Genomic DNA, 25,316 nt, shown 5'->3' with positions numbered 1-25,316 from the left:
CGCTGCGATGACGGGAAGAAGTTGAGGTCAAACCTTATCAAACGATTAATCTGCGTTGAAAAAATATTAACGCGTTAAAAAAATTTGATTAATCGCATGCGTTAACGCGTTAACGTTGACACTAATATATATATATATATATATATATATATATATATACACACATACATATGTTGTGCTTACAGGTGTATACAATTTCCAGGTAATCAGTTGGAGTCATGTGGATTACTTGTGGATTATTGTGATGTTGGACTCTCATTCTGATGGCACCCATTCACTGCAGAGGATCCATTGGTGAGCAAGTGATGCAATGCTAAATTTCTTCAAATCTGTCCTGATGAAGAAACAAACTCTTCTACATCTTGGACGGCCTGAGGGTGAGTACATTTCCAGCAATTTTTATTTTTATTTTGGGTAAACTATTTAATGGCCAATGTTAAAAGACTATACTGTCAAATAAATTAAAATGACTTTATTATAATTAATTAATTATAATTATTATGCATCAATAATAATGCACCATATGAATAATTGGTATTCATTCATTTTTAGATTACATTTGAAAGTGTTTAAATGCAAGTGTTAGGTAATAACAAAGATAACTTAAATAAGATAACATTTTAGGTAAATTAAAGTAAAATAAAATGTTAAAAATAATTTCCATGTAAGGTAACAACACTTGCTGCTGCATAGTTTACCGTTTCACAAAATGGTCTGAAGGATTTAACTTTAATTGCAGTTAATGAGAGGACCTCCTTTGTCTTATATCCTCCCAATACAGTCCTTCCTTAGATCCTCTAAATCTAATAGAATAAAAAATGAAACCTATCAGATATCCAACCATCCAGACTCTGCTGGATATAATCTGTCAAAACTGTATCTAAAAAAAAAAAGCTGATTAATCAAATACTATTATGTTTTAGCAGATGTGGAGTGCGAAGAGCTGATGTATAAAGAGCTATAGAGAAAACAACAGCTCAATTGACCCATCTATGGCTAATTAAAGTAAGCATGTGTATGTGCTGAGTGCAAAGGGGACTTGTGACTCACTAAAGCAGTCAACCTTTCTGCAGTGATTATGGGAAAAAGTGCTGTGGTACTCTCAACTTTTTCGCCCACTGCCTTTTAAAACACGCGGAAACGAGGGTATAGGTGTGCTAGAAAATGTTAATTCAACCTTATTACACACCTGGCTGAAATAGTCTACCACCTCAGTTTTGGACAAATCATCTGTCGTACACATTCTAGAAATAAACAAAACCAATAAAACTACCACAGTTCTTCATGTTGGAAAAAAGCAAACACAGACAGAGTGGAAGGAAGACACGTGGAAGAAATGTGAAATAAACTCAGCAGGATATTTTGTAACGCTCTATAATTTATTTTCTCCAGCCCCTGGTTCTCCCTTCCCTCAGGCCACCTGCATGCTCCATCTCTCAGCAGACCATCGTTGCAAATAACACAGTCCTTCAGTTCCACTGAGGCTGATAGTAATCCTACACATTTACACACATCTTCAGATGTCGCCAATCTGATAGTGAATGGCATTACTGCCACTGCCATTGTGTCTACATGGCCTCATCACTGCCTCAATGATGTACCATTCTGTCTTGGATCAAACCATTCCACAAATTCAATTCTCAAACGGTCTTGACCTGCTACTTGAACTCGACTCTAATCATAAGCACAAGATGAAGAAAAAAGAAAAAGAAACACACAATATGTTGTGGTTAAGCTTTATCCTGTGTCATATTTAGCAGCATGAGTGGCCAATTCCTGTATTCCTTGAACAGCCTCTGAAAATAAAAATAAAGAAAGGAAATGTAAAGACTTTTTGGACTAAATTGAATAAAATAACATCTGAGACGCAAACAAAATCACATCTGAGAATAGGCTAGCTGATACTGTACCGTAAAGTCAGCAATATATGATTTTTTAAAGGAATAGCTCAGCCTAAAATGTAAATTCTATCTTCAATAGCTCAGCCACATGTTGTTCTGGGGCCAGTTGCATAAACTTAGCCACCCTGTTAAGTGTCTTAAGAACTAGTTTAACCAACTAGTAGTTGCCAAGGGGTAATCAGTCTTACTTTTCCAATACAAATAAGACCAATCTACCTCTTCATAACTGAATTTAAAAGTTATGACCAGTCTTGAAGAAAAAAAAATTAGACGACTAACTTTTTTTAAGACTAGTCTAAACAGTTTATGCAACTGGCCCCTGAACTTGTAACCCTTCCATGGAACACAAAAGGTGAAATTCTGAAGCTATGTTTGATTTGAAATATTGTGCACAAGTCATTTGTACCACTTTTATGATACCTTAATGGATATAGCTCAAAGCTAAAGAAAAATACAAAAACCTGCCTTATTAACATTATTGCATTCAGTGCCTACTTTTTAAAAATATCGTTTCAGCTTTTCAGTACAGGAGAATGGAATGCTTAAAAAAAAATGGCTTTAACAGGAAAAATGTATGACCTAAAGCAATGGCTGCATGAGGCATCCAAATTAGATTCATTATCAACACATAAAAGGATGATTGGTTTTAATAAAATAACTTGAGCGACCATTACCCAAAGCGGTGCTGAGCAATGAGAGAGACTGGAACAGAGCAGGAATTGGGAAGTTAAACAGAAAGAGCTTTTAAAACTATGTTGGAAGTTATTGTAGATTTTCAAATTACTCCCAGACTGTTCCAAATTCTGAAATCTCCAGACAATTTATTGAAATCAAATGATTTAATTCAAAGGGACTATTAGACATATCAGCTTTATGTTAAAATACTTTCACTTATCTCAGCTTAACTTCAGCATGAAATGAAAACACCCTGCATTTTGTAAATGCATGTTCATTTCTTATTGTGAACGATTCATTCACATATAGGCCTAGTTTTTTCCCTTTTTTATCTCACTATGTTTCATCAAAATTAACTCAATCTGATTTTCGGTGAAAAGGACAGTGTCAGGATTGTGGACTGTCTTGTGTGCGTTTCTGTCTCCCATTGACTGTGTTAATTTGATTCCAGGTGAGTCTCGTTCCTCTCTGATTATCCTGTGTTTAAAAGCCCCAGTCCATTCAGTTAGTGTTTGTCGGTTCTTGAATGTCATCCTTGTGTGTCTACGGACGTTCATTGCCTTTTGAGTCATTAAAGACTGTTATTTGAAGCTATCTCTGTGTCTCCTCCTTCTGTGCTCCCTGAGTAAGTGTGACAGACAGACTCTGGTAACAATCATTTAGTTTGTTTAAATCATGAAAGCTTGTATTCAATTTAGAGTGCAAATCCAAAAAACTGATGGATGGAACCAAGTCCCCACCCTAAATTTGTATTTATTTATTTTTTGATTATCCATTACACTTGAATATGCGTCAAAATATGGAAGAAAAGATGTGTTGCAACTTCCAGTTTATTGTGACTTTAACCTGAAGAGACGACTATTTACAAGTCATCTGTAGGCTTCCCCAAAATCTGTAGAAATGCACAAAAGATCACCACCATATTGGTTATCTGCCAATATTTTGACTTTTTTTAATAATTGGTATCAGTCAATATAGTATATATGCTGATATTTAGTTGTGCATGTTCACTTTCCCTATATTTACAGAAATGACCTTTATAGTCATCTAACATTCACTTCAAAAAACAATAATTACAAAAAACTGTTAAATGTAATCTTAAGCAAATCTCAAAATGAACATCAAACAAATCACGTTGTGTTCCATAAATTCACCTGAAGTATGTATAATTTTATTTTTCTGTAATTTGTTTAATTTTAATTCTTAATTTATGGGTTACCAGAAATAACAAAAATTATTGGCTCAACCAGTAGTGTAAAAATAGGGCAGAACTCTTTGTTGTCCAACCAAGAAAAAGGAAACCTGTCATTACTCAAGCAACTCCATTAATTTGGTGATGCAAAAACGACAAACTTTAACATTTAATGGCCCAATTCTGCACTTCATACCTTTCTTCATGACTTATTACATGCATTATTCATGACTTACCATGCTACCCTAAAATAGCTCATTGATTTTAAGACCACAGAGTAATTCCATCTTGTGTCATAGTCCTCCTTGGGAGAGCTCATTAAAGCAGCTAGTCTAGTTCTGTGCTAGCACCTTCATTAGCAATTGAGACCAAAATAATGAGTCTGTGTCTGTAAAGAAATAATTAAAAAGCCAAAGAACTGATTAGCAATGAATACATATATCCTATTCAGGAAACGTGTCAGTGAAACATTGTATAATAGGCTGTTTCCATGCAACACACCGCTGTGCCACTCAACAATGAGTTCTGTGGTTGTAACACACATTTAGCTTTGATCGTTTCATTCAACCTGTACGTCTCCACTGACACCAGGCAGGCCAGCATATAATGATTTGACCATATTTCAAAGGCAGTATGTACAGGTGAATGTCCCATCACTCTATCATTGGTTTATTGCTATGCTACTATTAGCAACTTAGCAACGGCATGTCGGGTAAAAAAAAAAGCATGCATTTTTGCATAATCTTTCCCTGAGGCAAACCTGCAGGATATCACTTACTATGTGCTTCAAAGAGCTATGAGCACTGGAAACAGTAACACTACATTCTTACAGGCTGGCAGGTGTCTACGTTTATATTTCTGTGAACAGATGGTGTAAAACTATTTTTTTTTAAAAACAAATAGAAAAAAAGAAAAGGATACGGCTTGTCTGTTTTATCTGAATATATTTACATATGCTCTCATTCAAAGTGCATATAGGTCTATAATATATACATAGGGGCTTACATGATCCAGTGCTTTGCAGATAACATGGGCGTTTGAAAGCATTATTCTCTCCCGACATAAAAAGTAAAGCACAATGTTTCCAGATGAACCATGTCATTTGATGTGCGCCGCTGACAGGAATATCTCCACAGGGGGTGATGCTAATTTCTAGCAGTGCAGCTAAAATCCATTAAACAGGAGGAGTTCACTCCAGTCCACAGAGTAGACAATTCTCTGGATTGTCTACAGAAACACCACAATAATGGGCTTAGACTATATGCTTGATGCCAATCTGTCCTTGACCTTGTGTCTTTCACTATCACAATGCTGCCAGGCCAAATGCCAGTCTAGTATGCAGTGACGGAGGTATCCTGGAACAGGCCAGTTGCAGGAAAGGCTGCTCAAATGTGGCTGACCTGTCAAAACTGACTGTGTAGGACAACTGTATGGGCTTGTCTGTTAATAGTTTTGCATAAAGAAATCGCCCGGGTTTAATATACGTTAAGTTCAATTAACAACATTTGATGTAATGTCTGATTATCCCATAAAAGCAAAGCAAGATAACTATAAAGATAAGGATATTAGCGATATTGTCTGTTTATTGTAAGCGCACACTCGTCTGCCGCTTTAAATTCTCGAGCTCGTTATAGCAGGATATATTCTGATTGGGTGTCAATGTTTGTTCATCAGCTGGAAAAAATCGTTCTGAAATATTGAGAGAGTTTTAGAACTATATCTTTATCGGTATCTTTATAGTTATCGTTCTTGGTGTGAACAAGCCTTTAGAGATTTATTCATCATACAATGTATACAGCTTCACAGATTATAACAGAGTTTATATTAAAGTGCATTAACATCCGCTAGACTGTCAGTGATAATGTAAATGTTCTTTACTTGTTTTCTGTAGCCGCTGTTTGAATAACTGAGAAAATGTAAGCATTATAATTAGTAAATTACAACACAAATTCAGTCATATTAAAATATTTATTTTATGATATCCACTATTCGACTAAAAATGAGTGTAGTTAATAGATTACACTAACATTAAGCTGCTTTTAGCCTTACCCTGGAGTTGGTTCACTCTCCATCTATGAAACTAAGTAAGTAAATAATTAAATAAGCACGATGATATCATGTATTGGCGATATCACAGGCTGATGATTGGTGATATGCTCCATAGTAATATCGTCCTAACACTAATATATTATATGGGAGACTGTCGTTCCATGAAACATGACATGAGTCTTTTGTTTGTTTATAGACCCTTTAAAGGCATCTCTCTGGGACAAGTCAATTCTCAGCCTGAGGGGAGTGCGAAAGACAGCTGCTAAGCTATCAGAGTAAAACAAGCTAGTAGCACCTTCCCATTCATTTCTCATCCTACTGCTTCAAATAAGTTAATCATAGTCCTGGACACTGAGTGTTGCCAGCACATTGTTTTGTCTCCTGCAATGGGACTACTGCCCTACATGTGACCTATTAGTGAATTTGGAGGCCTGGAGAAAGTAGAGTACTCAGGGGGTCAAGCCTGTGGCAGGTGTATGTGTGTGTGTTTCAACAATACAGCACTGTGAAAATGAGAGAGGGTTGATGTGCTAGACTGTGAGAACGTGCAGAGGTGTTGGTGAAACGCGAATGGGGATACTCGCTGTTGGGGATTTGGGCCAAGTACTCTATTGTTAACAGCATCCATTTGAGCAAAGTAATTTTCGCTTTACTGATGTAAAAAATGGTTTAGCTTGTTGAAATACTGTACATGAACCTAATATTTTACAAATAACATAAAAATTATTCCAAATAATACAAATAAATGCATTCAAATGTTTTGTTGCAATGTTAATTTTTCATTTAACACCAACAAAAGTGAGAGATAGAATAAGTAGAATTAACTCCGTAACAACTGCACAATATATATGTGCCATATCAGTTACAAGCCGATATTACAGATTTTTTTTTTTTTTAATCAGTATCAATATTGAATACACACTACTGTTCAAAAGATTTGGTCAGCTCAGAGATTTTATATAGATTAATACTTTTATTCAGTGTGGACACATTAAATTAATCCAATGTTATTACAAAAAGAAATGTATTTAAATGTATGCTGTTCTTTTGAACTTTCTAAAAATCCTTAAACAAGCAGGGTTTTAAGCATCACAACTGTTTTTAGCACTGATAATAATAATAATAAATGTTTCTTTAGCAACAAATTAGCATATTAGAATGATTTCTAAAGAATCATGTGACAATGATGTCTGGAGTAATGACTGCTGAAAGTTCAGCTTCGTCATCACAGGAATAAATTACAGTTTAAAACATACTGAAAAAGAAAACCGTTATTTAAAATTGTAATAATATTTCACAATATTTCAGTTTTTAGTATGTTTTTTTTTTTTTTTTAAATGCAGCCTTGGTGAGCATACAACACTTCTTTCCAAAAAACAAACAAATAAATAATCTAATAAAAAAATCTAAATTTTCAGTTTATTAATAGCCTACTGTTTAAGGCAAATCTCAAAATAGGCTAAATATACTGTATAATGCATTTAATTTTTTTTTTATATTTTAATAAAAAAAATAGAACAACATTTTAGTATCACTGCATCCCTACTCTGCATATTACATATTACAGTATGCGTCATATATATATATATAAGAATATCCATACATCCTAATCACGTGGAACATTGCGTTTTAATGATTCACATCCTTTTTTGAGTGACGTTACAGCAGTTGCTATACAAGGCACAACATTTTTCAGTGAATCATCCTTCCACCTCCGCAGCATAAATACCACCTGTTTCAGAGTGCAGAGGGCCGCAAACCTCTGAAAATCACACAGCTATCCTCATTAAGATGCAAACTCCCACAGTCTTGCAGCTAATTCTGCACCATATACTTACACCCTTCCTCCACAACATCCAGTGTTATTAGCATTATTTAAAGCTCAGTGCTAAATGGAAGAGGACTCAGACTGTCCTCAGCTGAATCATGAGGGACAGTTCTTTGAAGAAATACAAGCTTATATTTTACAATAATTTGACATTAATCCGATCATAAATCTCCTCAGGCTGGAAGGATATTTTTTATCCCCATCAAAAAAGTAGCTCTTGATTAAAGTGTATTAACAGGGGATAATTTAAAATATTGTTTCTTTTAAACGTGCACATTAGAGAGCTACTCAAAAAAAAAAAAAGAAGTAGTCAATATTTCAAGCCTAAATGAACTGCATTACAAGATTAAAACATTAACAATTTATTACAATCAGAGATCACAGGGCATTTAGAATAGCAGCGCATATTGAGTTCTGTGAGTGAAATAACTGCACTAAAGTGTGTCGGCTCAACTGGCATGTGTAAAATGAGCCGATCAAATCAAAAGTCAAATTCTGTTACAATGATCATATCCTCACACGCTGGCCTTCTTATCCTCCACCATCTCGCACATCATTCTGCGCCACTGTCTCTGACTAAACTGCACAGAATGGATTTTGGTAGCACCGCTTAATGGCTAATAAAATGAACACAACCTTAACGGTGAGGCAAATTGTGGTCTGAGATTCAAGGTGCCCTTTGAGCATATTATTTTAAAGTGATCAATGCCTTTAATTGAGCTTAACGGAACACTTCCTAATTAGATTATTTCATTCCTATTACCAAACAAAGCCATCATCAAAGCATGCCCAGTGATACTAGTCTGGGAAGTGATACAGCTCAGCAGACGCAATTCTTCCTATTGGGATGGAGAACTGAGATGAGACACCCAGGTGGGAATCTAATATGAATAACCAGACTTCATGGTCACACTGCTATTTTGAATTTCAAAATGTGTTATTTTAAATAAGTCTGTATATCTAGGTATAGTTTAAATAAAAGCAAACCAGACGCTACTTCAAGCTTCATAGAAAAGCTGTTGAAAAATAAAATCACAGTGTTCCAGGGCACTTGACACAGTGGACTGACTCAGATCTAATAAATCTCATATGCACCCACCTCCGCAGTTTGTCTCTCTCTCTCTCTCTCTCTCTCTCTCCCCCTCACTGTCTTTCAGGATGTAGCTTTCTGTCCTCCCCTAAGCATAACATCAAAACTAAATTACATTTATGTCAGACAGTAAGACGGTGACAGGTAAAAACTTCTTCTTTGTAGTTCAATAAACAACCAATTGATCAAAGTTGACATGTTTAAGAGGTTTAAATACAGCCAGATTTAAAAACACAATCAAAATTATTAAAAAGAAACATGATTTCTTTAGAACTGTGAGAATACTTTTTTTTTTTTATGGTTAAGGGATTGGTTGTTGTTTTTATCTTTTCATTTAAAACCCTGTAATGATGCTTAGTTTAACAATATAAACAATATTATATTATTATTGCTCAATAGCAATATCCCATGATGCTTCAAATATACTAGATATGAGATAATTCAATCAAAAATGAAATTATGTCATTGTTTAATCACCTGCATGTCATTTCCAGACCTGTATGACCTGTACGCAACACACAGCAGAAGATTTTTAAAGAATGTTGGTAACCAAACAGTCTTGTTACCAAACTTCCACTGTATGTATAAAAAGCACTGAGACATTTTCCAGAATATATTCTTTTATGTTCCACAGACGCAAGCAACTCATTCAGGTTTGGAACAAAATTTGAATTTTCATTTTTGGAAGAACTTTCACTTAAACATTATTTTTCTGTCCTTACAGTTATCATGTAATTTATGTAATATTATCTTCAAACTTATTATAATCGTCAAACTTAAGCTTTAAGTGCATTTCAAATCAGGGTTACCATCATAAAAGTTGAGTCAAAGTCAGGAAAACGTGGGCAAAATATTGCAATCAAATCAAATAAAATACAATAAAACAAAACAAAAAAATTTAAATTAAATTAAGAGATGATGTCATTTCTTACTCAAAAAACCAAGTCAACTTGGCATTCCGAGTTTAGGAGAGACACCATAAGACTCATATCATCTGTCATTTCAACAGCTGTGTATGTCTCACAGCACCAATACTTCCTTCTGCAACAGATATTAGATGCAGGTGATTGCCAGCAAATTAGCTGAATCGAAACAGACAATTCATCATTTGATTTTTTTGTTGATACATGTTGCTACCTGGCTGTGTCACCGGTCTTTGTTCACTGTACATTCATAGAGACTGTAGGCTGCAGAAATGAAGTGCACAGCTATTTGAAACATCAACGTTACATCAAACGCGACAGAATTTACCGCGTCTGTGAAGCGGCACCGAAGTGGTGTAATAAAGAAACGGATGCCAGCGGAAAACACGCGACGTGTTTCAGTCAATGCAATTCTCAACAAAAAAAATAAAAATACAAATAACCACACTAGGATTATTATGAACAAACCGCATATCAGAACAATTAAACCTTACCTAAGGGTCTTTATCAGTCGCAACTCATAAAGAGAGTGGTGAAGTAAATCCTTTAGCGTTTCTGAAACACAGACCGTGTATGAGGGGCTGATCGCTGGATATGATACTGGAGTCGGTCTGATCCGCACCTGACAGCGAGCCGTGGAGCTGCAGCGGAGGTGCGTGTGCTGTTCAGTGATGCCGGAGCACCGACAAAATGCGCCATGGATTATGGCCAGTGGACTTCATTGAGCTCATGCTGGGAAAAAATCCTATAGGAAAAATCAGACGTCTTACGTCCATCTGTTAAATCATGAAGGACATTGTTTCATTGATGTCATTTTCTTAAGATCTGAAATGTAATGTAAGGTTTGAAGTAGCCTAACATTTGAAAGCCTGTGTGCCAGTTCAAAATACCAATAGTCCAATCAGTGCATGCACAATTAATTTCCAAATATTGCATATTTAATCATTTCAGCATGCATGGGTATGTGCCTATATTATCATAATTACAACCATTCTTTACTTATCAGTATCTGCATTAGTCAGTGGAAACCCCATATAGCTTAGACTACTAATAAAATCCTAAATTAATTTGCCTGGAAACGACATTTTGATTCAAATCTGTGCACAATGCTGTTAAAACCCTGACATATTGGCTCATAAACCCTTCAGCGTATAATCTAGCGTTGTTCTGGTTTTCTATTCAATTGCTAATCCACGCCAGGTTTTAGATTTTGCCAACCGGATACGCTCCATCACAAACCATCACTGTATTACGTAGTCACAGCGCCTAACTTTAATTCCAAGAATCAAGCTGATAATTTTAGCATTCATCTTTTTTTATCCTTTAGTATTTCAAAATAGAATTATTGTCATTAATTACGTTATAAGCAGACCAGATGTTTTAAAGTCTGAATTAACCTTTTTCTTTTGCATATAGCCTATAATGTATGCCTATATTCCTATAAAATGAAATGCGGACCACCATAATTCCGTTAGCCCAGCATGAATTCAGGAAAAAAAAGAGGCAAAAATTATATTCTATGGTTTATTATACTCTTTGACATATGGTAACAAGAAAACAATTAAATAATGGCGATTGCAATAACCTTTTATTGCTGAACCTGTAATTTTTGGTTTACCAAAACCATTAACTATTAAGATCATCATTCCAAAAAAAATTGAAGGTTGAAATTAAAGTGATTTTTATTTTTGGTCGCCAAATTCAATGACACGCACACACACAAACAAACAAAAAGGAATAATTCAAAGCTTACATTTAAGTTTGCCCTTTAAAAAATAGACCAACATATCTTGCCAAAGATACAAAATCTCTGCAAGACATGTCATACTTGGCGTCAAAATAACATTAATTATAAGGAGCCATCCAATTAGGTCACATTGTTCCCTCTTGAAGTATCAGAGATGGCTGAATGGAGCATATCAGAGGCCATGACGCTGCTTGTGAAAGGGGGGAACCCTGCTGTGCACATGCAGTCTGTCTGCAGAAGGTCAAAATGATCTGGCCTTTTCACAGAGCCCATGTCACTTGCATCCAATCAGAGAAGTGAATAGAACCAAATGAGAGGTTTCATAAGCTCCTTTTGTTGCTGCCATTCTTGTTCTTAGTTAGACTCAGCATGCATTTGATCCTGCGGAGGCAAATTTACATCCGTGACATGAAAGGAGCTCATTTTCTTCCTTTTCATTGCTGATTCATATTGTAGCATTCACACAGCAGCTTGATGAGCTTTCTCCTTTCTTGCGTGGAAAGTAAAACTCCACCCCATGCCACAAAAGTACTCTATACTTTAAAATGTTTTCATATATAATTTCCATTGATGTATGAGTATAATATTTATGTTAATGACAAGGCCATCATTAATCTGTGAGAGCCATGTAAAGAAAGAATCGACCATCATATTGTTTAAGCTTTTGATATTTTATACCTGTACTGAGAATAATCTATACATTATACATTGCATATCTTCATTATAGTTAGTATTTATAATTATTTGTTTTAAAAAAAAGTTTTTGTTGCAGTTTCTAATCTGTTAAAAAAAAACATGTAAATCTATACATTATAACCCACTCTTAAGAACTACTGAATTGTTGGCTATCAAATTGAGATAGAGAAAAAGATACACAATTACTTGCATACATACATACATGGGTGACTAACCCAACCCTAATATATTTATATTTAAATTTAGAATTGTGTGTGTGTGTGTGTGTAATACACAAATATATATTATAAACTGACTACTGTGTGTGCTGTTATATGAAACATGATTCTTCTCTGACACCTAGTGGTCTGAATGATCAGTTACACATAAAACAGTGGCAGGTTGCACACATTTTTTTATTTAAGTCTTAAAAGTTAGTCATCTATTTTTTATTCAATACTGGTCATTTCTTTTTAAAATCAGTCACATAAAAATGTAGATTGTCTAATTTGAATCCGAAAAGTAGGATTGATTACCACTTGGTTAACTGCTAGTTAGTCAAACTAGCTGTTAAGAGATAGTCATAACAAGTTAGTGACTAGTGGCAAAAAACATTTGTCAGTTAACTAGGATGTCAGAAATAGATTCATCCAGATTTTAACAATATTTTTCTAGTACATTTTTTTCTGTGACAGAAAATAGCCTATATCTGTCCACTGGACTTCATGCACCAAAGGGTATAATTCTGCCTATGGGCATATAAATTCTGCCTTATTTGTATGTTTTATCAAATTTATGATATAATTTACACTTGAATTGTTTTATTGAACAGAAATATTAAATAGTCTTCAGATTTTATCATTTTTTTTCAATGCGTACAGTCTATATTTATTTATTTATTAGTCATATAAATCTGTAGGCATGCATGTATACTGTATGAGTTCAGATATATGTGTGCATGATTGTGTTTGAGTGTGTGGTGGGAGGGTGTGTGTGCTTGTGTGTGTTTGTATTTGTGCTCACATATAGACACATACTCTTACGTTTTGTTTGTTACATTTCACATTTCTGTGCCGTCATGACATAGCTTGTTCTTACTGAATGTTCTTATGTGTCTTCAAACCATTTTCACATAGTAAATATAAAAAAAAAAAACGTTTTTTTAAGACCACATTTTTTGATTCACTTTTTATACCTTGCATGGTGTCCTACTACAGTGGACATATATGTAACTCCCTCAAAATATAATATATTGACAAAATTTGACTCCAAAAATTGCCTGTGTGACAACTAGTCCTGGTCTTCCTTGTATAGAGATTGGGAACACAATGTGTTATCCACTAGCTGTATGACATACAAAATATAAAACATTAATATTTTTATCCAAATAATAATAGGCTAATAATATTAAAAATCCAACACTGTCCATAAAAAACAGATTTTTTTTTTGTCCAATGCAAATACTTCCTTATTTCTATATTTATGTAGTTTTATGTAAAAATAAAGCAAACAAAATACAATAAATAGAGTAAATATTGTAAGGTAAATCAAATAGAGAACCTTCAATTGCTATTTCCCACTTCATCCACCAGATGACAGCATCTTAATAATGCAAAGAGGGCAAATAACGACGTAACATTAAGTTTGACCATTACAAATGATTATTAAGCAGGCTACGTTATTTAACGTACTGGATACACATCCGTGACTTATTTATTGGTAGGCCTACAGGTACTGCAATAATGTATACAGTCCGTTTTATAATCAACAAGTGAACAAACAGCTAGAAACTGTAAAGACAAAGCATGTAACGTTACTCCTTTATTAGATTTCTTTAAAATAATGTAGACAATACGTGCAAACAATTTAAGCAACGAGCATACATTTAAAGCTCTTTTAGCTTCGGTATAGGCTGTTTATATAACAGTCACTAATCGTAGCTGGCGCAGTGGCCCCTTTAAATGAGCGTCGAGAGCTTCGCAGAACGGGTACCAGAGGATGTAGGAGAAGAAACGGCCGCTGCTTTTGTTTTCTTTAGAAATGTGGATCAAAACAACGTTCTAAACGGCAACCTTGGTTACAAAACCAGTCGTTAAGTTACTGAAATCCAGAGTTCATCGGCGGACCTCCACTTGTTCGTCCCGCTGCAGCCTGCGTATCTACACACAGCATCGCAAAAGGACGAAGAAGGTCAAGAGAACATGTAGGCTATCGCTGCCTGGATAAGGGATGTGTTTCTGAATCGTCAGAGAAAACGACGAATGGAGATGATTGCTATTCGAGCCATGGAAGAGAAAAAGCAACTTAAACGCATGGAAAACAGAGAGGATCAGTCGTGTGGAATGCCCGCATCCCGTCAGTTCACCGGCGCTCGAGCATCTCTGTGCAGCAGCAAACGGAGCTACGCGATGCTCAACTTGCGAATTAAAGGGACGGGGGCTGTTCAAATGTTCTCTGACTGACTCCTCCTGTGCTACCCGGAGACCATGTGGCCAAGCCCACTGGGTTGAGATAGGTACCAGTACCAGCAGGGGACCACTATATAAAGGCTGACATAGTTTAGAAGAACCAGCAGTTGCTGGTCTTTAGCATCCAGTTCTTTCAAACACAGGAGTGGAACACATTGAACGACACAAATAATCATGTCTCACGCTTGGGGTTATGGAGCACAAGACGGTAAGAGCCGTTTTTCGGATACTAAATGAATCCATTAGACTTTAGGAACTATATTAATTAAATTAAAATATAATACAATATAATTTAGCAGTCATTTAGTCAAGAAGCAATTTTTTTTTACATTCTTCTACACTGAAAAACACTAATGCAACATATTCGGCTTAAAAACAAAACAGTTATCTTGATGCATTTTGATTCATTAGGTTTCTCAGTATTTATTACTTATTATTAAACAACAGGGGAAATAATAAATGATCAAATATATAAATAAGCATAACACATGTGCATAACACAAATTATACAAAAGCTGTCACCGGGATAGGCACTAATATGTACAATGTAGGCACTAATGTACAGTTTGCACTTTTAGTACTAAAAAAGGTCCAAAAGTGAACCTTTTGAAAGAATACCATCCTATTGACAGATTTTGCACTTTTTTTCTGAGTGTGTGAGAAGTTGTTGCAGATTACACTGTAATTAAAATGTTTTGTCAGGTAACCTAAATGTGCCTTGTGTTTAAACTAATTAATATAAATTAACTAATATAAAGTAATATGACTGAAACAACCTGGATAAATTAAGTTACACCAACAAAAGTCATTTCTAAATATCAAAGCTTGAAAAAGCTCCTCAAAGTAGCAGCTGCACGTATCCACTGCTTACAGTGTACATTTGCTGACCTTGAATCTTGAAAGGAATGTAAACACACTTTTCTTGTGCATCTAGGCACTGGGTTTTTATCTTACTGTGTTCCGCGTTTCATCTTTTTCTCTTGCTCTGTAATTTCAGGGCCAGAAATGTGGGCAGAAAGCTTTCCCATTGCAAACGGACCCAGGCAGTCTCCCATTGATATCGTACCCACCCAAGCACAACATGACCCTTCTCTGAAGCAACTCAAATTGAAGTATGACCCCGCCACCGCTAAGGGCATCCTCAACAATGGCCATTCATTCCAAGTGGATTTCACTGATGACGACAACAGCTCAAGTTAGTATATCACTGCATTTCAAGAACTGTTGTTCTTATTTTCAACCTCTTAAAGCAATATTTAATCTAGAAAGATGCAGACAGTTAGGAATACATTTACAGTCCAATTTTCATTATATTCATCAACATTTTTGGCAGTGCAATGTTTTGGACCTTTTTTAGCATATTCTATTTAAAAAAACTGCAAGAAAAAAACAGTGCAAATATTTTTCCGTTGCATATTGAATGCTAAAATTAAAAGAACTGGTGCGTCTAAATCTGTCAATCGTTACACATAGTGTATAAACTGCTCAATATTCAGCTACTGAAGTCTTTCATGACCCATCTCCTGCCCTATTTCTATCCATTCATTACTAACTTCATTTATTAAGTAGTCCAGGGCAGCTTTTAGTGCTCAAGTCGAGTCTCAAGCTTGAGCTCTCTTTTTCAGACAGCAAGGATTCCATGAAATTGTGAATTTCTCTTGTTGTATCCTTGTAGGCTACTTTTTCTCTGACTGAAATTCATTTCAGTTTATTCAAGTTCATCTATATTGAATCAACAAATGATGTAAAACTGTTATGTGAGCAGGGGATGTAGATGTGTGGATGTCTTCCTTCCTCTGCCAGTGGAAATAAGGCACTTAGAGCTCTGTGTACTCAAGTGCTAATGTATTCTATTATGAGAGAAAGAATAGAGCCACATATCAATGCTGTATGCCATGGTCGGGCAATGAGAGCAACATGTGCTGAATTTTAATGACCATTTCAAGAGGGGACTCACACATATGCTTGGAAAAGAAACCTTGTGAAACACTATTAAAAAAAAAGTCACTTTCTGCATACAAAATGCTTGCTGAAAAGAGATGAAAAAAGTAGATATTGGATATGTTAGGTAGTGAATATTAAGCTGCTCAAGTAATATCCCAAGTAGCCCGCTCACACTGACATCTGTCAGTCCACCAAATAGGAAGTAGAGGTTCCATGTCATTAAGGATGCATATTCGTACCATGTGATCCGATATTTTAACTGAATTAATAAATGTTTTTCAGCTGATATTTGATATTTATGTATGTTCATAATGAATCTCAAATGATTGTCCAATTTTCATAATTATTATTATTATAATATTGTGATGCCTCAATTCACTTTATTGATGATTTTAAAAGTCAACAAAATAATATAATCGTAATATCAGCTAGCATTTTATATCTTATGGATGATTTTTCAAATGTTTTTCAAAAATACAATTACATTGTAAAATATTATTATAATTTAACATAACTGTTGTGTATTTTAATATATTTTAAAATGTAATTAAAATAGAAAGCAGTTCTCCTTTTTAAAACTTTATAACACATCCAATGCATTATAAATGCATACATATACATTATAAATGCACAAATACATTTTAAAAATCGAAATTGTTCCAAACTTTTGGAACATATCAAATATATATTTTATTGAGATAAATTTGAAATATATTTTGGAATATATGTATTGTATATATCTTATATTATCTTTATGTTTTATGTGCATTGTTACATTAGAATTACAAATAAAAATGCACAAACACATTTAAATTCGTAATTATTCGAAATATATATCTTAGATTATTTTTTATATGCATTGTTACATTGAATCAGAAATACAGTTTTACAAAATGAATGACTAATGATTTCTAGTGCTGTTAAAGAAACAACTGGAATAATTAAAGAACAAATGGAATAATATTGGAATAATTGTTTATGTGTGCAGCTCTGGCTGGAGGTCCCGTCACGGGGATATACAGGTTGAGACAGTTCCATTTCCACTGGGGAAGCAGTGATGAAAAGGGCTCAGAGCACACTATTGCTGGAACCAAGTTCCCCTGTGAGGTAACGAGACTCTATCTCTCACTCTCCTGCTTCCAGTGTTACATTACAACTGAAAGACCCTCATTCTTCTGCGTTGTGGTTCAGGCCATTTTAATTCTTGAATGTCTCTCCCTTAAAGCTATTTATTGCTCACCGCTCATTAATATTCTTGTGATGCTCTCTCATGAATTTGTAAATCCCTTTTTAAAACGTTAAGATATTAAGCTAATTCAGTATGTTTTTCACATATACTGAATGTTTCATAACACGCCTCTTCTTTTCTAAAGCTTCATCTCGTTCACTGGAACACCAAGTACCCAAACTTTGGCGAAGCTGCCAGTAAGCCTGACGGCCTTGCTGTGGTTGGAGTTTTTCTCAAGGTCAGGATTTTTTCCAAAAGCATTTCAGGAATTGTTGTGATTTAAATGATATAAAATGATGGATATGTTCTGTGGTTTTGTTTACCAGATTGGTTCAGCCAATCCAAGACTTCAGAAAGTTCTAGATGCTTTTGATGACATCAAATCAAAGGTATTAAGTCATTTTTAATCTTTATGCATTAGGATATTTACCCTCAGATGTTTTTATTCTTTTACAATATGACTGTTTCTTCTCCAGGGCAGACAGACTACATTTAGCAACTTTGATCCTAAAACCTTGCTGCCCTCCGCTCTGGATTTCTGGACTTACGAGGGGTCTCTGACCACACCTCCTCTTCTGGAGAGCGTCACCTGGATCGTTCTGAAAGACCCAGTCAGTGTTAGTCCTGCTCAGGTACTTTTCATCATACTTTATCTATGCTTTCACATTTTCAAGCAATTATATATAGGCATCTAGTTCTACTGTAGTCCTTTAGTATCTTACGCTATCTTGGGTCTTTGGAACATAATTATGTCCACACATTTTTTGTTAATTTGTAAGGGAATATGTTTTTTGCTACTTATTGAGTTGATAATAAGTTAATAAATACCCAAATCAAATAATGTCTGCTTAGTACACTGTAAAAAAAAAAAAGTTGAGCCAACTTAAAATTTTAAGGCAACCAGCTTCAGCAGATTTTTGAGTTTTCTCAACTTGTCGTTTTAAGTTTATACAACAAAAATTTGAGAATCTGCCACAAAAATAAGTTGAACAAACTCAAAAATCTGCTGAAGCTGGTAAAAAATATATATTTTTAAGTTCGCTCACCTTTTTTTTTTTTTTACAGTGTAGTACAAAAAAAAAAAAAAAAAAAAACGGGTCCCAACATTTAACATCACTCCTACTTCGAAACTGCATGGGAGGGTCAGTGCTCCATATGTTTCTGCTTCTACAAGATTACTTTATCTTAAATATATCACTTGCCTGACAGCAAATATCATATTTAAGTCAGGCTTGTGCCTTTAAGATAGAAACCAACACCCATATGTTCATTACTGGAGATGAATTTGGCCCTCATTGCAGTCTATTCTTGTTTTTATACATTTTATTTATTAAAGGCAATAAGCAAGACAAGAAAGTGTAATTAAATGTATTTATAACAATACAAGAAGTATTATCTTACAACCGTTTTTTACTAGTGATACATCACACTGTATATACTGGACACAATGGGCTGAAAAAAAAATCAAAGAAATTAGACTTTGTTTAGAATAACTGAATATATTAAAAATATTATAATATACACTACTGTTCAGTAAGATTTTTATTCACCTGCATTTCAAGATTCTTGAGCACCAAATCAACATATTAGGATGATTTCAGATGAATCATGTGACACTGAAGACTGGAATAACGCCTGCTGAAAATTCAGCTTTGCCATCATAGAAATAAATGACATTTTAAAATATATTAAAATAGAAACAGTTATTCTGAATTGTAATAATATCTCACAATATTACAGTTTTTTCTCCCTGTATTTTTGATCAAATAAATGCAGCCTTGGTGACCATAAGAGACTTCTTTCAAAAAAACAACAACAAAAAAAACTAATTGAATGCTAGTACACACTTATTTTTGATTAAGGTGACATTACTACCATAAAATGTACACTCCAAAACCTTTTAAAATATTATAATATATAAAATACAACCCTTACAAAAAGCTCAACCCTTATGGACCACATGCTGTGAGCTTATTATTTTTAAGTTTTTTTCCCCCCAAAATGTGTCTGAACTAAGTTTGCTGTAGCACAATAATTAAGCTGTTTGTCTTAAAAATGCTGCTTCAGCAGGATCATATTGAGAGTGACATTATGCTTTCCAAAAAAAAAAAAAAGCCCCATTCATTACCTTTCCCTGATGTAGGCAGTGCTGTTAGCCTGCAGAGCTTATTTTAGCCTCCAGTGGTTAGTCAGAACAGTCTAACGGCTGCTGCACGGGAATTCTGGCAAGTGCTCTATGAATGAGCATGGAGCTAAATATAGTAAATATAGGCTGTAATAAAGCTCTGCAAGACTGCCAACAACACACTAAACACCACAATCCAAGAGAAAACAATCTAACTGTCTCTCTCTCTGTCTGTCTGTCTGTTCTTCAGATGGCTAAGTTCCGTAGCCTGTTGTTCACATCTGAAGGAGAGGCACCTTCCTGCATGGTTGACAACTTCAGACCCCCTCAACCCCTCAAGGGACGCAAAGTCCGTGCATCCTTCAAGTAAACAGCAGTATCGATGCCACAACCCTCCCACTGCCTTCTGATCATGGTGCTTTTGACTGGTTCACAAAAACATTCCCTGTGAAATTGCTACTGAAATATCACAATCCAGGCCCTTGCTTACATTGCAGTGTTGATAACAAGAAAGCTGGATCTGATCTTCTAAAACTGTCTATTTTTGTCATAAATGCTTATATTATTATTTAACATGAGAAATAGTATTAAAATGCTTATAAACTCAGCGCTTAATAACAATGGCAGCCCCAGCTGTAGAAACAGTGGTTTGTTACCTACATTTCCTTGCAGTTTTATGTAAACTGGACAAATGGGAAACTAACTTTCAAATTATCCCAGTCCATCTTTGATTGCTCCACTTCGTGCTTTTAGCTATGCAGAACTGCACTATGCTCCATGTTATTCAATAGGAAAGACATCATGGTTCTTTTTGTGGTTATGGCAATGGATGAATGTCGGTTAAATGCGTAACTGATCGGATGTGTTGAAGCTGAAATACCTGAAGGAAAGCACTTATTAACAGCAATATGTTGTTGTTAAAGTGTTTTTATTATTTATCAAGAGGAATTTCAAGGGATTAGCTTTTAAAATTGTTTCTAAGAATGTTGTACCATGCTGTTTTGCCATAGATACTTTGATAGAGATTTTTCAGAATTAAATTGAACAGTATTGCGAACAAATATTATATGTAAATCAGTCATATCCTAGGAATTTGATCAGCAATAAATGAATATATTTTAAACTATACTTCCTGTAATTGTTTTCTGTCCACTGCACAATGCATCACATTAGTGATACACAAAAGCTGATGTTAACATCAGCTTTAATACATAACTGAGTTTTTTTTAAACTTTAGAAAAAGATCAAACTTAATTACTCCATTAGGTATCATAAATTAATAATGAAAAAAGTGCAACATTTATGTAATTTAATGCTACTTTATAAATATACTATAATTCTGTTTTATTTGATCATAATATGTTATTGTTAATTTATATGTAAATTATACAAATGTATTCATTTAACTTAACATTACACACTATACCATTCAAAATCTTAGGGTTAATAAGATTTTTTGAAAATAAATAAATACCATTATTCAGATAAGATGATATATAATATAAAAAAAAAAAAAAAAAAAAAAATGATTTTTATTATGCTGTTCTCTAGGGCTTTTCTAGTCACCAAAGAATCCTAAAAATATTTTTTCATGGGATTCACAAAATATACTAAACAGCACAACTTGTGTTTAGCATTAATAATGATAAGAAATGTTGCTTGAGCTCCAAATCAGCATATTAAAATCATGTGACACTGAAGACTGCTATAATGGCTACTAAATATTAAAGTGAAAAGTGAAATTTGTGCTCTGCATTTAACCCATCCAAGTGCACACACACAGTAGTGAGACTCAAACCCGCGACCTTTGGGTTACAATTTCGACTCTCTATCCATTAGGCCACGACTGCCACTGAATATAAGAGAAGAAAAGTACATTTTACATGTATTACATTGTAATAATATTTCACAATATTACTGTTTTACTGTATTGACCCCAGACTTTTCAACGGTAGTGTATATGTGGAAATTATACTAACACATTAACATTTCACATTGTATAAATGAACATGAAAGTATGAACAAACAAACTAACAATGAACAATAGTAAACTACATTAATAAATACTGTACAAGTATTATTCATTATTTATTGTTAGCTAAATGTTAACATATAGAACTTTAATGTTACATTCAAGACATTTCACACTTCTGCGTTCTTGACCAAAACTGAAAAGTCCAAGCTCAGTATTAGTTCTCTCCCTAAATTAACACTGTGGCAATTTGACGTGTCTAGTCACTGTAACTCAATAACATTCAAGATCAGTTTCAAGCACTTTTTCCTGTGCATGGAGCTAAAAACAGATTCAACTGAGCCATAGAAGCCATACTGCAGTGTAGACTACCAAATATGAGTTTTACCACAAATAAAACCTGTTCTGCTTTTCACATGGTCGTTCAACAAAAACAGATACAGAATGAACCTGTTCCTCATGCTAGTTTCTACTAACTGAAGTGTAAAGTAATTTACAAGAACTGTTTCAACCAGCTTCTAATGTCATATTTCAAAATGTTTTAATTACGCAAGTTCTGTTGTGAAATTTCAGCTGTAGAAGAGGAAATTTGTAATTCGAGAACATTCAAGATCAATATCTGTCAAACTCTCCAGTCCATGTCAACTCTGTGCTCTGTTATCATGGAGAAATAATGAGATCATTACCCAGAGATCCTGTCATGCAGGCTGAGAGAGGCCTTTATCTTGGAAGCTGGCACATCACCACAGATGAGCACAGTTTTGGATGCCGGTCAGTGTCTCATTAACATATGGCTAATGCTCTTTGTGAGTGTTGCTGGGCACACATTCTTGTGACTGTCTTGAATCTGGGTTGGCATCATCTGTGGTGGTACAAAGCAGACAACATTTGGCTGTACAATCCACTGCTGCTGCCTCGACATAAATCCCTCGACATAAGAGCTTCTTGTAAGCTTGAGAGCCAAATTACTTACTATTATTAATTTCTTTCCATCTACAGCTTTGTACAATTAGTCTAATGGCTGTTCTCACTGAAACTGGCCTTACTGGAAAAAAGAAAACTTTTTTTTTTTTTTTTTTCTCAGTAAGGCCAGTGCAGTGACAAAATGGAGAAGGAAAGTAGATGAATAGATTAAGCATGAGTTGGACACGAGAGCACAACAAAACAATCAACAAAATCACTGAGATAAAGACAGAGCAGGTAAAGTACAGGTTTGAGATTAAAGCATACAGAGAGCAAATAGAGGAAGGGAGGAGGAGTCACAAAAGCAGCTGATTAAATGGCAAGGAGGATGACAAAAGAGAAAGCGGAAAGGTAATGAAATAAAAAGCAAACAGTTAAGATATATTGCAAAAACACATGAATCCATACATGACTGCATACTATTAACATCAAGCAACATCATTAGACCCATAGCAAAACAAGATGTGAAATGGTTAATAGATACAGGGTTGGTGCACATATTACAGTAACGTGCTTACAATTATTACAGTTATTTCTGCATCACTCCACAAATAAAGCCTGTGCCACAGCGGGATAGTACATGGTAGTCCCTTAAGAAGACCTGCTGTTGTGTTACCTTTTCCATTACACAGATGAAAATCCAAAGTATGGCATGAAAATAAAATAAAACAAAATGAATGAATTAATAAGATGACACAAATTAAAATCTAATTATATTTTTTAATAAAAGTGATAATACGTGAAAAAAAGAAAGAAAAAAAAAAAAACCTGGAAAAGTGGCCAGACTGTAAATCTAGACTAATTTAGTCTTTCAAAAAAGAAAGAAAGAAAGAAAGAAAGAACTAGCAGACAGAGGGGCAGAGTGAATCAGTGAGATTCTCTTTTTTAATTATCTTAATAGTCCTGCAGAAATGGACAGCACCATTAGGGGAACTGTGGATGAGTGGTCCAGAATAAAGCCTCTTTATCCAAACAATAAAACCATTGAAGACAGGATTTCAGGGAACAGATCAGTTTCATTTTACCTCAGCTTTTGAAGCACCATCTGAGAACTCCACCAGCACCCCACCAGAAAAAGACTGCAGAACAGGTCACTTTTTCTTCTTAAATGCAGTAACATCATACATATTCATAACATAGCTTACACTTTGTAGAAAGTAAGACTGTTTGTTCAGAAAGCTTGGTTTGGGCAGTATGGAAGCTGTGAGTAATACATAATTACAGTATCCAATTACTGTGAGTAATCCATAATTTAAAGTACCCAAGGTGCTGATCAATACAACGACTGTGATGACATACTGAAAAAGAAAATGCTCTCCAAGCCACAGATTTCACAAGACTAGCTTTATATGCTCAAAACAAGCAACATGATTTAACAAGGATTGCCTAATCATCTGTTGCAATTTGCAGATTAAAGTGGAAGTTGCATTTTGACAGTAATCATGGTCACATGTTTAATGTTTATATGAAGTCAGTCATAGTTCCATTACTGCTTTCATTTTGAGAGAGTAGGTACGTTTTTTTTTTAAATGTTTTTGAAAGAGGAGACTCTTTTGCTCACCATGGCTGCATTTGTCAGATAAAAAATACAGTACAAATTCTGGAATATTATTACTATTTTAAATAGCTGTTTTTTATTTTAATGTATTTAAAATGTCATTTATTCTGTGATGGCAAAGTTGAATTTTCAGCAGCCATTACTCCAGTCTTCAGTATCATACTCATTGTAATATACTTGTTTTAAATTTGGTGCACAAAACAGTTGAAAACAGGTGTGTTGCTTAATATTTTGTGGAAACCATGATAAATGGTTTCAGGTTTCTTATAAATGAATAGAAAGCTTAAAAGAACAGCATTCATTTGAAATAGAAATCTTTTGTAACATATTAAATGTCTTACTATCACTTTTGGTCAATTGAATGCATCCTTGCTGAAAAAAAGCTATTACTGACCCTTTTGAACAGCAGTATATATGTAATTGTGTGTCATGCAAGGTTAGGAAACACAAACTCATGGCTGTTAGTCAGAAGATAAGAGAGCAGGCAACAGTGTGATAAGCAGGGTGGGTCACTCTAACTTTACTTCAATGCAACTGTACCACAGCCAGCTGATCTACAAAAGATCGATCTTTACAGCATGTTAATAGTTTCTGCATACATATGCTCTAATTCATAGAACAAATTCAAAGGATTTGGAGGCATAAAAGTACATAAGCCCCCTAGATGCAGATCTCTTGACATAAACACAAATTACATTTGTGATCTTCTGAAGCTTCATGGTTACCATGATAGCAGGGCTCCAGAGGAATGGAGTACAGTATATCATTCTTGACCATTAATGCAACATTCAAAGCTGCAAAGACATCAGCTAAGTGGAATCAGTAATTGTCAGTTGTATACTGTAGATGCATGAGGGAAAACTGATATGTTGCTGCAATTAGACAGAGAACACTACATCTTTTCATCTTTTTATCATGATAGCATAAGCGATTCTGCTGTCTTCGGGGATTCTGCCACTAATGGAAGTCATTTCTAAT

General features: G+C 34.7%; 2 protein-coding genes across 10 annotated transcripts in view; one reads left to right on the top strand and one right to left on the bottom strand.

Annotated features, from left to right (window-relative positions):
• Positions 1-10,285, bottom strand: part of dlgap1a (discs, large (Drosophila) homolog-associated protein 1a) — a 123,384-nt gene extending 113,099 nt beyond the window's left edge. For 7 of the 8 annotated variants that reach the window (XR_009266017.1, XM_058799822.1, XM_058744344.1 and 4 more), the window contains exons 1-2: positions 10,153-10,278; positions 8,745-8,823 (exon numbers count right to left, since the gene is read on the bottom strand). The gene's annotated coding sequence lies outside the window, so the exon portion shown is untranslated. Of the gene's footprint in view, positions 1-8,744; positions 8,824-10,152 lie in introns of all 8 variants that reach the window. The other variant, XM_058799841.1, reaches the window with a different exon arrangement.
• On the top strand, positions 225-20,973 carry cahz (carbonic anhydrase). 2 transcript variants are annotated; one of them, XM_058744431.1, is made up of 7 exons: positions 225-377; positions 15,546-15,743; positions 17,481-17,599; positions 17,866-17,958; positions 18,047-18,109; positions 18,197-18,352; positions 20,096-20,973. In XM_058744431.1, exons 1-7 carry the CDS (start codon positions 311-313, stop codon positions 20,213-20,215), a joined length of 816 nt encoding a protein of 271 aa, XP_058600414.1. In that variant the 5' UTR covers positions 225-310; the 3' UTR covers positions 20,216-20,973. The 2 variants fall into 2 exon arrangements, with proteins under 2 accessions (XP_058600414.1, XP_058600421.1); XM_058744438.1 differs by lacking the exon at positions 225-377 and adding an exon at positions 14,054-14,756.
• Positions 20,974-25,316: the final 4,343 nt, after the last annotated feature.

The sequence above is a fragment of the Onychostoma macrolepis genome, chromosome 02 (assembly GCF_012432095.1).
Source record: "Onychostoma macrolepis isolate SWU-2019 chromosome 02, ASM1243209v1, whole genome shotgun sequence".
NCBI classification, from domain to species: Eukaryota; Metazoa; Chordata; class Actinopteri; order Cypriniformes; family Cyprinidae; genus Onychostoma; species Onychostoma macrolepis.
The sequence above is the reverse complement of the archived record's forward strand: the minus strand, read 5'-3'. Positions and strand labels throughout refer to the sequence as shown.